This window comes from Dendrobates tinctorius, unplaced genomic scaffold, assembly GCF_039654945.1.
Source record: "Dendrobates tinctorius isolate UK_male_01 unplaced genomic scaffold, ASM3965494v1 ptg000171l, whole genome shotgun sequence".
Taxonomy (NCBI): domain Eukaryota; kingdom Metazoa; phylum Chordata; class Amphibia; order Anura; family Dendrobatidae; genus Dendrobates; species Dendrobates tinctorius.
The window spans coordinates 17,594,331-17,610,018 of NW_027361838.1; the positions used below are offsets into that span (position 1 = coordinate 17,594,331).

Consider the following 15,688-nt stretch of genomic DNA (forward strand, 5'->3'; position numbering starts at 1 on the left):
CAATCCACCTGTGGCTTTTAACATGCTAAATGCTGCTGTCAAACTCTGACAGTGGCCGTCAGTGCATCACAAAACCCTGCCCATCGGCATCTGTGTCAAATGACGGCGGGTCACCGATGGGTTGGTATGACAAACTGGGGTCTGCAAGAGATGTTGTCATTGCCAGAGAGCTAAGAGTACTGCTCAGTGGCCAGCGCTCATAGCTGATAAGCATTTTAGCTACACATAGCAGGCCTGTAACCCTGCTATGTGTAGCACAAGCGATCAGAAGATCGCAGCTTTTCGTCTCCCATGGAGACTATTGAATCCAGTGAAAAGTAAAAAAAGTTTTTAAAAATATAAAAAAGTATAAAAAGTTGAAATCACCCTACATTTGCGCCATTCAAAATAAAACAATGAAAAAATTAAAAATACACACATTTGGTATCACCACATTCAGAATCACCCGATCTATCAACATATAGAAATATTTAATCTGATTGGAAAATGGCTTAATGAGAAATAAAATCAAAACGCTAGAATTACTTTTTTTTGGTCGCCGCAACATTGCATTAAAATGCAATAATGAGTGATTAAAAGATTGCATCTGCACCAAAATAGTATCAATAAAAACATCAGCTCGGGATGCAAAAAAAGCCCTCACCCAGCCCTAGATCACAAAAAATGGAGACACTACAGTTCTCGGAAAATGGCGACTTTTTTTTTTTACAAACTTTGGATTTTTTTTCACCACTTAAATAAAAAAGAACCTAGACATGTTTGGTGTCTATGAACTTGTAATGACCTGAAGAATTATAATGGCAGGTCAGTTTTAGCATTTAGTGAACATGGTAAAAAAAATTGTGGAATTGCACTTTGTTATGCAATTTCACCGCACTTTGAATTTTACACTATATGGTAAAGCCAATGGTGTCGTTCAAAAGTACAACTCATCCTGCAAAAAATATCCTTCACATGGCCATACTGACGGAAAAATAAAAATGTTATGGCTCTGGGAAGAAGGGGAGCAGGTGGAGAAGGGGTCAAGGACATACTGGGAATTGTAGATTCAATGTATATGGGGCTGACTTGACAATACAATTTATTGATGTACTAAATTTGGTGATGCATTCCTGTGCTGATGGTGGTTCTGGTGATGTATTCAGGCAATTATGTATTTATTTACTAACAATGGTTCTCATGATGCAGTCATGTACTGATGGTGGTTTTGGTGATGTATTCATATACTGAATTCTGGTGTCATATTTATGTACTATTGATGGCTCTGGCTATTTATATATTGATAATGATTTTGGTTTCGTATTCCCGTACTTATTATGATTCTGGTGATGAATACAGACCAGAACTATCATCACTACATGAATACATCACCAGAACAACCATCAATACATGAAAGTCACTAGAACCATCATCAGTAAATGAATACGACACCAGACACCAAATTTTACTTTTGCTGGTATTTTTTGGTGGAAAGGGTTACAATTTTAGTGTAAGTGGTCATTAGAGCTTGTTATCTGACCCATTGGAGGAGTAAGGGTCCTGTTACCTTAGCCTCTGACCCATTTTTTTCCTTGGGGGGCTGTGGGTTCTTTGGAGGAGGGCACCATTGGCTTCTTCTGCCTAGGGCACCAAAATACCTTGTCCCGGCCCTGATGTGTATGTAGGGTATCGTCACAGGCAAATTTATTGATAATATAACACAATTATATATAACTAGATGGTGGCCCGATTCTAACACATCGGGTATTCTACAATATGTATGCAGTTTATTTTTGAAGATTTAATAATAATGCAATAATGCACCCCCCAATCCTGATATGTATGGTTCTCTCACCCCCAATCCTGATATGTATGGTTCTCTCACCCCCAATCCTGATATGCATGCTACCCCTCAACTCCTTATCCTGGTATGCATGGTCCCCTGACCACACAATCATGGAATGCATGGTCCTCTCATCCCCCAATCCTAGTATGCATGGTCCTCTCACATCTCTTTCCTGGTATGCATGGTCCTCTCACCCCTCTTTCCTGGTATGCATGGTCCTCTTACCCCCCTTTTGGGGTATGCATGGTCCCCTCACCCCCCAATCCTGGTATGCATGGTCCTCTCACCCCCCAATCCTGGTATGCATGGTCCCCTCACCCCCCTATCCTGGTTTGCATGGTCCCCTCACCCCCCTTTCTTGGTATGCATGGTCCCCTCACCCCCTTTGCTAGTATGCATGGTCCTCTCACACCCCAATCCTGGTATGTATGCTCACTGTCACCCCCCTTTCCTGGTATACATGGTCCCCTCACCCCCCAATCCTGGTATGCATGGTATTCTCACCCCCCTTTCCTGGTATGCATGGTCTCCTCACCCCCCTATCCTGGTATGCATGGTCCCCTCACTCCCCTTTCCTGATATGCATGGTCCCCTCAGCCCCAAATCCTGGTATGCATGCTCCTCTTACCCCCCTTTCGGGGTATGCATGGTCCCCTCACCCCCCAGTTCTGGTATGCATGGTCCTCTCACCCCCCAATCCTGGTATGCATGGTCCCCTCACCCCCCTATCCTGGTATGCATGGTCCCCTAACCCCTCTTTCTTGGTATGCATGGTCCCCTCACCCCCCTTTGCTGATATGCATGGTCCTCTCACACCCCAATCCTGATATGTATGCTCACCATCACCTCCCTTTCCTGGTATGCATGGTCCTCTCACCCCCAAATCCTGGTATGCATGGTCCCCTCACCCCCCTTTCCTGGTATGCATGGTCCCCTCACCCCCCAATCCTGGTATGCATGGTCCCCTCACCCCCCTTTCCTGGTATGCATGGTCCCCTCGCCCCCCTTTCCTGGTATGCATGGTCCCCTCACCCCCCAATCCTGGTATGCATGGTCCCCTCACCCCCCAATCCTGGTATGCATGGTCCCCTCACCCCCCTTTCCTGGTATGCATGGTCCCCTCACCCCCCTTTCCTGGTATGCATGGTCGCGACCAATCAGCTGCAGGAGCAGCTTACCGTTACAAACAGCTGCGTCTGTCGCTGATTGGTTGCGGCCTGGCGGGGGCCTGGCGGTCGCGACCGATCAGCGACCCGCGATTTCGGTTACAGACATGATAAGACGATTATATATATAGATATATATATATGTATTGAACACTAATAACATTATCATCACATAATAATATCACCATTCATGCACAATATATTAAAAAATGGACACCCTGCATCACCACATTGGAGTGGAGTTTAGGTACTTCAGTTCTAACAGTTGTACCTAAGCAGTTTTATTGAAAGAGGGCTTTGCAAGCAGATCAGCATCCCCACAATGCGTGTGGTGCTGTGGGGTTATTGTGGCAGGCAGAGTCAGAGTCCTATCAAAAATCTCCTGGCCTGCCATGTGAGAATGTCTAACAGGCTGCGTGTCAGTAGTACAATACATCATACAGCAGTGTTTGGTTGAAGTATTTGTAAGTATCTTCAGTACGAGAAAAAAGCAGATTTTTCTATTAAGATATACTACAGAGTTGCTTATTTTCAGGTGTACTATTAATTTATGAAATAAAAATGAAAATGATTACTCGTTACGTACCAAATGAGGCACTTAACAGGTTAAATTGTATGTATCCTTGTCATTGAAAGATAAATTAGTAAGTGGATTTCACAATGTGATTTGTATTTAATATTTCACATTGAGCTTTATAAAGCAATCTATCCTTGGCTGAATTATGGTAAATGGTATAATACAGCCAGGGGTTTTTCTACCATATACAATGTGTATCCAGTTCCATCTCACAATTACTGTAAATGCAGAATAATAATAGCTGGGTTAATAGTAAAGTAATGGCCTGGATCTCACTTACCGACGCAGCTTGTTTCCTTGCCTGATTGATCAGCTCTTTTATTTCCGAAAGATTCCGGCTCAGATTTTCTTCAAGCAATTTGAAAGGTTTTAATCTATCCAGTAAAATGTTAGCTTGTTTCTCCACTTCCTTTATCCTGCTCTCAGCTGTTACAGCTATACAATAAAAAACACACAAAATTACATTACATAGGATATGATTGCATTGTCCATCAACGCTGAGGGGTAGATACTTAAATGGACCCTAATTTAGGTCAATGGTGCAATCGATCACCGTACAGATCTGGCATCTGTAATAAAGAAAAGCCATGACCCTAATGTGAACAGACGCTTAGAAATAACGAAACAGAATGTACTAATGTGTTTGCACATAGCCCTTAGAAGAGAAAAATGTGCTAAGATTTGGTGCTTGATACAAAAAAAACAATAAAATAATAAAAATAATACTCAATACTAAATTATTTTAAATATTGACCATCCCAATATTTGTGTAACATAGTAAACTCCATACCTGTTTTAGACGAATGGATGAGAAGTTCCTTTGTTTTCTGCAATGTATCATTAACCCTTGACAATATTGAAGTTGCATTTGTTAGCTTCTGGCTGAAGTTCATTATATGGTTTAAGGTGCTCGCTGCAGAGGCATTGGCAGAAAGAGCCAGCTCCTTAACATCCTGGAGTTTAGCACTTGTATCTGACGAGTACAAGCATAAAAACTGTCTTTAAAATGGTCAAATATGAAAATTGCCTCTTCAGAGAGGAAGTGGACTAGAACTCTAGTGCCACCTATTGGCACTAAAAGTCAATATCGTCCCTTTAACGAAAAACCAAAACCAGAATCTCAATTTGCAGACACGTGTTTCTGGATATTTCCCCTCCTCAGTGCAAAGCATGAGATCTGATTTGGCTGTAAATGGTAATGGTCTGCTTTTTGAGTATGCAAACATTTTTTAAGCTCCATTACATTTCTGGAACATGGTAATCACATCTATCTGCATTAAAAATAACAGTGTGTAAATATATATGGTATGCTTTTTTTTTTTTATCTCCGGAAGTAAGAAGGATAATAAATGTCATAGCATGGTCATTACCACACTAGCAATAATGCCAGTGCTAAGTAGTCAAATATATCTCCTGCTGGAAGATAAAGGTCGCCCCACAGACTCCAAACAATCTTGTCATAATTCATAGGTCTCAATATTTTCCAAACGAGATCGTTAGAATGGTCCTCCGACCTCCTGCTCATTCACCAGTCCTAGATGTATGTACTAAATTTATTTCTGCAGTCATTTGGTTTAATTGCACTAGAATCCATTCTAGCGGAGTTCATGCACACATTAATCACAGTGTATGTATATGTTTGTATATTGACCACATTTGTGTACATTAATTTAATTCTAAAGGTGTGCAGACTTTCATTTTTTCTTTTTTTCCTATTTATCTTTTTCTGTAATATTTTTAGGCCCCAAATACACTTTTAAGGCTAGTCACACACTTACGTTATGTAGCGCTGCAGATGGCAGCCTACTTAATCCCTTCTTCCTCTGTTAAGCCCCGCCCACTGCTGCACCTCATCTTTCAGCTCTGCCTACGTCTGCATGCGTCCTGCGTACCTATCTTTAACATTGGGCATGCAGGCCATGTGGATGTATGCTGACACATTCACATGCGTCGTTTTGATGCGCCCACCAACCGCAACAAAATGCAACATGTTGAAAAACATTTTGAACAAGTGATCTTCCTAAAATGATTAATTTTTTTTAATGCACACAATGGTAATCACTGAATTTTTTATTATACCTACTGTCTGTTATAAATTCACTACCAGGCAAACTGGAAGTGAAATTCCGAATGGCAAAAAAATGATAATAATGATATAAAAATGATAGGGTGTGCATGCTCTCCTATTTGCCTATCTTCACCAAACATGACAAAGCTCTGCTTACTTTGGTAGGCGTGTACACTTTTATTATTTAAATATATTAGTCATTTTCTACACTTTTACAGAAGGCTTTCAGAAAGGAAACAGTGAACCTGAATATCCGCAAGGCTCTCCAGGATAAAAGTCCATTTCATGATATAAATAGGGCTATGTTCTCCGCTCTGTCTGCAGTCCATGGAGACTTGAATGTCTATTACTATTTTATCAGAGCGCTACAAGTAAAAGGATGAATGATATGTTTCTCACCATTCGGTAGGTTTCTCAGAGCTCGCAGCTGCTCGTTTATCTGTCCGGTAAATGCATGCGTACGCTTTTGTATATTATCCACTTTTGTCTTTAAACCTTTCAAGTTAGACACGAGGCCTGCAAGAAAAAAAACACATATGATGGCAGCCTTTAGAATTCTCCCTATAATAAGGCTGAAAAAGACTATAAAGAAAACAGCTGAATATCTAAATTAGAAAATTGAATCAAGAGAAGCGTACAGTGTTTTCAATGGCTTAGAGTTCTATTACATGAGCAGATTTCTCCCCATGCCAAATGCTGACAAGCAATATCACCCCTCCATGAATTGATAAGTTGTGAGCGGTTCTCATCAGTACTTTGTACTTGTGTTGCCGCCATCTTTATAATATGGGTTTGCGGCATTCGTTTTGAACTTGGGCAGGTAAATATTCTTGCCTTTTTATTTGGCTGTGTCCATTCTTGAATTTTTGTGGGAATTTTAATTCCTCTTTTTGCGGCTTTGCTTTTAATCAATTAAATTTTCAGAATAAATAGTCCAGTATGCAAACGTGAGGAACGACACTAGATATAACTTATATCCTGCATTTTCACCAGATTTTTTTCCCTCTGCTTGCTCTAGCTCTAGTTTGCAATCCACAAGGAGCTGAAGGGAAAAGACTAACTACTGTTATATCTCCCATACACAGTACAGCACTGAGGTATTCCTGCTCATTTTTTGGCCCACAGAGACAAGTAACAGCAACATCGAGGGTATTACACAGCAATGCTGAGCTGTCTCAATGTGAATAAGCTCTGGAGTGAAGTAATAGACTCATTAGAAAGTTCAACATTATCTTTTTATGCTTCCCTTCGCTTGTTTCCTCTCCCTGCTCCTCCTTCAGCCTTCCTTCTCCACTCTCCATAGAGTATAATGGACTATGTCACATGATTCCACAGTAAACTAGCAGTCACTCATGTCTGAGCATGGATTTCAGCAGTTGATTTCAAAGTGGGTAACAAGTTCAGGAAGCAAGGGGGAGAAGTGGTTGATAAATGGGAAGCTGATTTCTCAAATATGATATATTACAAAGTTTCTTATATTCGCCTTATATTAAATAGATTCCTGCAAAGTTTGTAGAAGGAGCCAATGCAAACTGGATGAGGACGAACAATCATTATTACAATGGTTTGGACCCCATATAGGTGGCATATATTTGTCAACACATTCCTTGTCTACATAGAACAATGTCAAAGACGCAATTAGGTAGCAAAAGTGGGTCTGCCCTTACGTTGGCTGGTTGGCAACATACTTTAAAGAAGCCATTGGGGGGGTGTAGGTCAATAGGGCTTACTAACCACTGTAAATGAGTTTTTTTTGACAAATTAGCACTGGACAGTTAAAAGTGACAGTGGTAATGTATGTGGACAACATGCATACAAGTCTACTACTTATGCGCTCCTACTATCACTATATAAAATGAATCCAGTGGACAAAACATTTACAATTCCAGGTGACAAAAATTAGTTCAGTTTATAGCGCAATACTAAGGAAATCCAGAAAACAAGATGTATTTGGGGCCGTGAGGACAGGGTTTGAGAAACGTTGGTGTAGATGTACAAGTTCCCGCAAGAACACAATAATAGAAAAAAATTACCTTGTGTGTTTCTACTTAAATTTTTTGATTCATCCAGCAGCTTGGTGCTGAAATTTAGGGCAATTCTGGATGCAGAACTTAATGATCCCACGGGTCCAGATACCTTTGGGAACGTAACAAAAAATTTGTAGTCAAAACTTAGGAAAAACACAAAAATACATTGATGCTGTAAAGAACATTCCATTAGGAATCATCTTCATATTACACATTTCCAGTTAACCTAGTTTTCTGCAAACTTTAAGAAAGAAATGATATACAAGTGCAGAAATATTTCAAATTTGCAGAAGGATGTTACTTTACTGCAGGTGGTTTATCAAAATCAAATTTAAAGCTTTTTTTTATAATTTGTCCCTGTTAATATGAAAGATAGAGGACCAGTGACAGATCCTATTTCCCATATTGTGTTATTACTTGACCATTCTTATCACGTACAGAGCAAAGGTTACTTTACATAATGCCTATTTTAGACAAAGGCCCTGTTCAGACTATGTTTTTCTGCCTGTATGACCAAATGGGCATGTTAAAAAAAAACACAAATGGAGATCATTTGAACTCATTTTTTGTCATTAGGCAGAGTTACACTACCGTACAACACGGCCGAGTGCTATGCGATAAAACATCGCATAGCACTCAGCCCAGTGTTACTCTATGGGGCAGCTCCCATCTGTGATTATTTTCTCATGCCGAATCGGCATGCTGTGATTAGCAAAGAGACTCAGACGAGTCTCATCTCACTCACACCCATATAAATCTATGGGTGCGAGTGACACAACGCACAGCACTCGGATATCATCCGAGTGCGATGCGATATACGCTGACACCATCAGTGGAGAAGATGGAGAAATTAATTTCTCCGCCTCCTCCGTAGCTGTGCTCTGAACCTCTCTGTACAAGAGGATAGGCGCACAGAGCACTGACACTTGGCCCCCCCTCACAGCAGAGCATGTGCTGAGGGTCATTAGCTTTCGCATCGGAAGCCATACGCTAGCGTGACTCCAGTCTTACAGTCTATATCACCTTATAGAGTCTGTCTGAATCCCATCCTGATTTAGGGGGATTTAGATGAAACCCTTGAGCGCACTGCAGAAACACAGAGTGAAAGGCGACTAATAAGGAGGGTAAAGGGCCTGTCACACTAAGAGATATCGCTAGCAATATCGCTATAACTTGTGACGTTATAGCGATATTGCTAGCGATATCGCTATGTGTGATACTTACCTACGACCGGCTCCCCCGCTGGTTATCGCTGATCGCGCGAGAACAGGCTGGACTGTTTCTCGTCGTCAGCTTCCTGAGGCGCTTCCTGCTGTGACGACGAGCGACGCGTGGAGGCTGGCGGGAGGACGCAGGATCGCCTGGTGTGACAGGTAAGTAGCGACCCCCGTCCCCAGCGATGTCGCTAGTGAGATCTGCCTGTGTGGCAGCTCACTAGCGACCATTTAGCGATGCACCAGTGATCTTGACCGCGTCATATCGCTGGTCGGGATCGCTGGTGCATCGCTAAGTGTGACAGCACCTTAAGAGTCATTTGACCCTTTATGATGTTCACTTGTAGTAAAGGAGCATATTTAAGGGTCCTCCATTAATACATAATACATGTTCACTAGCTCTTTTGTATAGTTGTCTCTATTTCGTCCTGACGATATCCTATCTCGCTTTTGGCACTAAATACACATCTCTTATATAGGCATTCATCAGTATTATTTGCAATGACCAAATACATATTCTATTAAAATATTAATAAGATATAACGCCAGCTGAATGATGAGTATAATTCCAGTCCAGTGAAAACAACATGGAGTTGGAATTTGCTAACGCATCTAGATATTTACGGGATCAAACGGTTTGTGGTGACACTGAGCTACTTCAACCATAAAATAGCGTTCACTCATGTTTTTGAGGATAATCCACATGAAGGAAGAATAAACAATTGTTTCATAATGTGTGAAATGCTTAGAAAAATGTTCTTTTCATGGAAAATGAAGAACAAAAACAGTGCGGCATATTCAGGTTGTTGTTCCCCTTACAAAAGATTAATTACCTTCCCGCTCGCTAGAACTGAAAGGAGAAAATGGATACAAACACTTATCTAAAATGCAGGTTTAATTACTTCTAAATATAACCATAGAATGGGGACGATTGTCAGGCGGAAAATGGACATTTCCTGCATTTTGTAACATGATTCAAAGTCATCGTCCTGTTCTCCAAACATTTTAAGCCACAACAGAAACATTTTTCTTTGAAGTTTTGTCATATGAACCAGACAGTGGGGAAAAGAAGTCCATTATTTTATTTTGGGATGTATTTGTACATCTTAAATGACTCTGTAATTTAATATTATTGCATTTTTTTTTCTCAATGTCAGTCTGATATTCTTTCGAATTTTTTTTCTGGGTATGTGAAGTATGTTAATAGAAACAAAAATGTATCATTTCAGGTATGATAACAGGCATTTCATCTGCATGTGCCTTGGAGAAAATCTCATGATGCCATAGTCCAATTTTTAGGAACTCCCTTATTTTCATCATGAACCAAAGACAAAGCATTACAAAGAGACCATACAACCGTAGAAGTGTCTTGTTTTCTATGGAAGTGGTTTTCACTGTGAACCATCATAATTGATTCAGCTGTAAAAAGGCTACTTAAAAGAGGAGGTCCAAAATATAAGGGGGCATACTTAAGAGGGTTTGGCAATATAGCACTGTTCATTCTAGCATTATGATTTCAGGTTTCACAGGAACCATGAAAGATCCATTATGATCCATCATCATCTCTAATGTTATTTTTTTCTCTTTACTGGTTGCACAGTAGTTTGTCATGCTATTTACCCTTCAAAAGGTGACTGTTGCCTTTGAGAAAAAGCTGTCACAAGTGTGAACAGTTTCAAGATTTTAAATCATTTGCTGCATTTGTTTCCTTACTTGTTCACTCGGTTCACACGTGCATTTTTTCAGTTTTATTTCTCTGTTCCTTTCTATGAAACAAAATTAATGTAGAGGATGGATCCCGAACAAATCAGATGCAAGCGGAAACCTGAAGGATCCAACTATAAAGGTTGTCTGTCTCGTTTGTGATATGGCTTCCGTTATGGTGTCCATCATTTTACTGGAAAATTGTGCACAAAATTTTCCATTTTCCAATGAAATATTAGTCCTCTTAATGGAAACCAGAAGGATCCCAATGTGCTCTTCTAGTGCCATGTGCATCCCTTATGTACCAGATCCAATTCTCTGTTTTAAGAACGAGAGTGGAGAAACGGAAGTGAAAGTCGCAGGCGTGCACAATGCCTAATTCTGACATGGTACTTACCATGGACAAAGCCTCAGTTGCTGTAAAGTTGGCCTGCTCCACCACTGCCTCAGCCTCTTCAATTCTACTTTTGATACCTGAATGAGCTTGCACAGCATTGGTGGCATTTAAAGAATTATTTCTCACATCTGAAAGAGAACTAGAGCATGGAAATTCGGTATAAACAGGAGAATTATGATCAACAGTCGAAAACATTGATATTTAAAGAATCAAAGTTTAACAGAATAAAAAAATATAAAATGGTTAATTACATAGAGAAAACCACAATGTAGTAGACTGAAATTCACCCAGGTTGTACTCATTTTACAGTGAACTATGGCTTTTTGCAGAATTGCAACATTTTCTACCATTTTTGTTCATCTAACAATTATTGGATTTATTTTCAGTAATAATTGTTGCTGAAGAGAGGTTGGTGTTTTGTGTTTCTCAATATGGACATGAAGTTCATGATACTAATAAAAGGCAAAATTCTGTCAGTTTCTGTTTTTATGTAATTTTTTTCTAGATTTCTTTAATTATTTACATTTATTTTATTTTATATGCATTCTGCATTATGCTAACATTAGCACTACATTTTACACCTGATGATACCATTGCTGTCCAGATGTATCATACCTAGAGATGAGCGACTTTGCCTTTTTTCAGGTTGAGTCAGGTTTCATGAAACCCGACTTTCTCAAAAGTCGGGTCGAACGAAATCGGCCAATTATCGTGAAAAGTCGAAGGCCGACTCAAACACGAAACCCAATGCAAGTCAATGGGGAACCAAGGTCGGCAGGGAGTGGAGGACAGGAAACACACCTACAGTGCCCATTTTAATGCCAAAAACATCAATTCTTATTACTTAAGCTTGTCAACCTTAATGTACTTTATAATAATAGTTAGGCATTGAAAACTGGGGGTTATTTGGCTAAAGTTGTGGGGGGGGTAGGGCTGGCTCCAGATTTTCGTGGGCCCTGGGCCAAAGAGTGTCACTGGGCTCTTTTAACACATGCCACAATTCATGATCCTCTGATACGGCAGAGAAATAGCGGTATAGTACAATGAAAAATACTTCACTTCTTACATCTCATGACTGATATCCATTTTAAATTCTCCAACAGCTCCAAAAACGGACAGTATATTACTCCATACAGTATTATGGCCACCGCATAGTGCGCTATACAGAGTAATGAGGCACATATTTTTCTCCATACAGAATCATTGGTCCCATATAATGTTTGAAACAGTATATGATGAGCTCCACATAATACTACAGTATATGATGGGCCCCATGGATGAAGCTTCACTGTGTTATGGGCCCAAACAATGCCAGTGGGCGGCAGTACTGGCACAGGGCCCCTCATAGTACGCCGGTCTGTCTGACGGCAGGTGTGCACCCCCACCATCAGAGACACTTAATTCTACTATGAGGGACCTTGTGCCAGTGCCGTTGCCAAAGAGTGTTCCCACCCACCTGTCTAGGGCAACGGCACTCACACGGGTGCGTGCGCCAGGTGGTGACCCCGGCCCTGTGGGGGGAGGCAGCCAAGTTACGGAGGTGGAAAAAATGTCATATGTTGATGTTGGACATTCAGCAGCTGCAAATGGAGTAATTGGAGAAGTCCGCGGAAGAGGAGGACAAAAGCAAGCCATTTTTCTGGCAACCTACGTGTCAACAGGGGAGGGTGGGACAAAATCCTTTGAAACCCATGCATGGTTCATTTTAATGAAGGTTAGATCATCAACATTTTAGGTTGACAGACGGGTCCTTTTTCTGTCAGGATTGATCCAGCAGCACTGAAGACTCGTTCAGATAACACATTAGCAGCAGAGCAAGCGAGCTCCTGTAAGGCATATTGTGCCAATTCAGGCCAGGTGTCAAGTTTACTGGCCCAATAGTCAAAGAGGAATGACCTGTGAGGGAGAACATCGATATGGGAGGAGAAGTAGTTTATTACCATAGTTGACAACTGCTGTCTCCTGTCACTTTCGATGGATGCAGTATTACCAGTCGTGTGAGCAGTACTTGAAAAATCAGTCCACAACATGGTCATTAAACCCCTGTGTCCAACGCCACTTCAGCTGTGTGCACCACGAATACCTCTTCCATGTTGCCCCCTACGGCTCATTGGAAAAACATCACCGCCGCTGTGTGCTGGGAATGCCTCAAGCAAACGGTTTACCAGAGTTGCTTGGTTGTTAGCCAATATTAGCTCTAGGTTCTCCTGTGGCATGATGTTTTGGAATTTGCCTTTATAGCATGGTTCCAGGATGCTGGCCAACCAGTAGTCGTCATCGTACATCATTTTGGCAATGCGGGGGTCCCTTTTTAGGATCTGCAAGGCATAATCAGACATGTGGGCCAATGTTCCAGGTGTCAATGATGCACTGCGAGTGCTGGGTGGAGGAGCACTTTCTGGCAAATCCACATCCCTCCAGTCATGCACAAACCCTGTACCTGACCTTGCCACGCCAACATTTTTTCTTGCCCTCTGAGAAGCATCCTCCTCCCCAAAATAATCATCCCCATCATCCTCCTCCTTCTCCTTTTCCTCTTCTTCCTCCAGCTCGTCCATGAGACTTCCCTGACCAGACAATGGCTGACTGTCATCAAGGCTTCCCTCCTCCTCGGCTGCAGACGTCTGCTCCTTAATGTGCGTCAAAGTTTGCATGAGCAGACGCATAAGTGGGATGCTCATGTTTATGATGGCATTGTCTGCGCTTACCAGCCGTGTGCATTCCTCAAAACACTGAAGGACTTTACAGAGGTCTTTCAGCTTCGACCACTGCACACCAGACAACTCCATGTCTGCCTGCAAACTGCCTGCTCGTGTATCCTCCCACAAATGAATTAAAGCCTGCCTCTGTTCGCACAGCCTCTGAACCATGTGCAGGGTGGAGTTCCACCTTGTTGCAACGTCGATAATTAGGCGGTGCTTGGGAAGGTGGAGCAATCGTTGCAGCTTCTGCATACGACTGGAGTGTACCGGTGACCGGCAGATGTGCGAGCAAAGTCTTCGCACCTTATGGGTGGGAGCACTCTTTGGCAACGGCACTGGCACAAGGTCCCTCATAGTAGAATTAAGTGTCTCTGATGGTGGGGGTGTTAACTCTGGATAATTATTGAGGAAGCACTGCACCACCAGGTTCAAGGTGTGAGCCAGGCAAGGTATGTGTCTGAGTTTTGAAAGGGCTATGGCTGCCACAAAATTCCGGCCGTTATCACTAACTACCTTGCCTGCCTCAAGATGTAGACTGCCCAGCCATGACTCAGTTTGTCGCTGCAAGTAGTTGGCCAGTACCTCCGTGGTGTGTCTGTTGTCGCCCAAACACATCATCTTCAACACAGCCTGCTGGCGCTTACCACTAGCTGTTCGATAGTGGGTCACCTCGTATGCAACACTGCCAGCTGCGGATGGAGTGCTCGTGCGACTGCGCTTTGTGGACGAGCTTTCGTCTTTGGAGGAGGAGGGTCGAACGCCTACAGCCAACTGTTTCCTATACCATGGGCTAGGCAGCACTGTCCCACCACCGCTGTCCCCTGTGGACCCTGCATCCACCACATTAACCCAGTGTGCAGTGATGGACACGTAACGGCCCTGGCCATGCCTATTGGACCATGCATCTGTTGTGAGGTGCACCTTTCACTGATTGCTTGAGTGCATGGACAATGCGGTCTTTCACATGCATGTGGAGGGCTGGGATGGCTTTTTGTGAAAAGAAGTGCCGACTGGGTAGGTCATAGCGTGGTACTGCGTAGGCCATGAGTTCGCGGAAAGCTTTGCTTTCAACCAACCGGTAGGGCATCATCTCTAACGAGATTAGTTTGGCAATGTGGGCGTTCAAAGCAAGTGTACGCGGATGAGAGGATGAGTACTTTCTTGTCCTACTCAGAATCTCTGGTAGGGTGAGCTGGACTTGAGAGCTGCATATGGTGGAACTAGCGGTGGACACGGCGGACTGAGAGAGGGTTGGTGATGGTTTTGGTGATTGTGTTGGTGGTGTTGCTGATGGCCTAGATTCAGTCTTTCGTAGCAATAAGATTGTGATTTCATGACTGCTTTGCCCTTGCGACGACACCTCGACATTTGCTGCTGGTGGTGTGCTAACCAGTGGGCTTACAGTGGGGGAAGCGATGTAGCGTTGCTGACTACCTTCATTCGGAGCAGGTGTACATGTGGTACGTGAGGTTTGGTAGTCCGTCCACGCTTGCAATTGCATGGTGGTTAAATGTCTAAGCATGCAACTGGTATTCAAATTTCTCAGATTTTTCCTTCGGCTAAAGGTCTTTGCACACTTCTTACAGATAACTTTTGTCTGATCATTAGAATTTTGTTCAAAAAAGTGCCACACTGCACTCTTCCTACTATGGAAGACATTTTGAGACCTTGCACGCTGTGCCAATTTGACCGTCTGGCCAAGCTGTCCTGCAACTCTTTTGGTTTTTGTAACACATTTTTGGACTGCTACGGTCATGCCAGATAACAGCTGTTGCAATTTCGTTGCCTGCTGCGGATCCTCCTCCTCCTCTTCTGAGCTATTGGCAGCGGCACCCTCTTCCCCCAATGGATGCCAATCTGGGTCAACAACTGGGTCATCTATCACCTCCTCTTCAATTTCATGTACACCTTCCTCTGTGTCACCGTGTAAGGTGGTATAGTATGCGGGAAGGGGCACCTGAGCTTCATCAGGGTCTGATTCTGCTTCAGTACACTGCGAGGACAATGT

The 15,688-nt window shown here is 42.5% G+C and overlaps 1 protein-coding gene across 1 annotated transcript in view; it reads right to left on the reverse strand.

Annotated features, from left to right (window-relative positions):
- Window positions 1-15,688, reverse strand: part of LAMA1 (laminin subunit alpha 1) — a 291,968-nt gene that overhangs the window by 66,884 nt on the left and 209,396 nt on the right. Inside the window, exons 40-44 of the mRNA XM_073550937.1 lie at window positions 10,979-11,117; window positions 7,670-7,772; window positions 6,036-6,152; window positions 4,359-4,541; window positions 3,849-4,003 (exon numbers count right to left, since the gene is read on the reverse strand). Of these exons, the coding sequence (XP_073407038.1) occupies window positions 3,849-4,003; window positions 4,359-4,541; window positions 6,036-6,152; window positions 7,670-7,772; window positions 10,979-11,117 (697 nt within the window). The remainder of the gene's footprint in view (window positions 1-3,848; window positions 4,004-4,358; window positions 4,542-6,035; window positions 6,153-7,669; window positions 7,773-10,978; window positions 11,118-15,688) is intronic.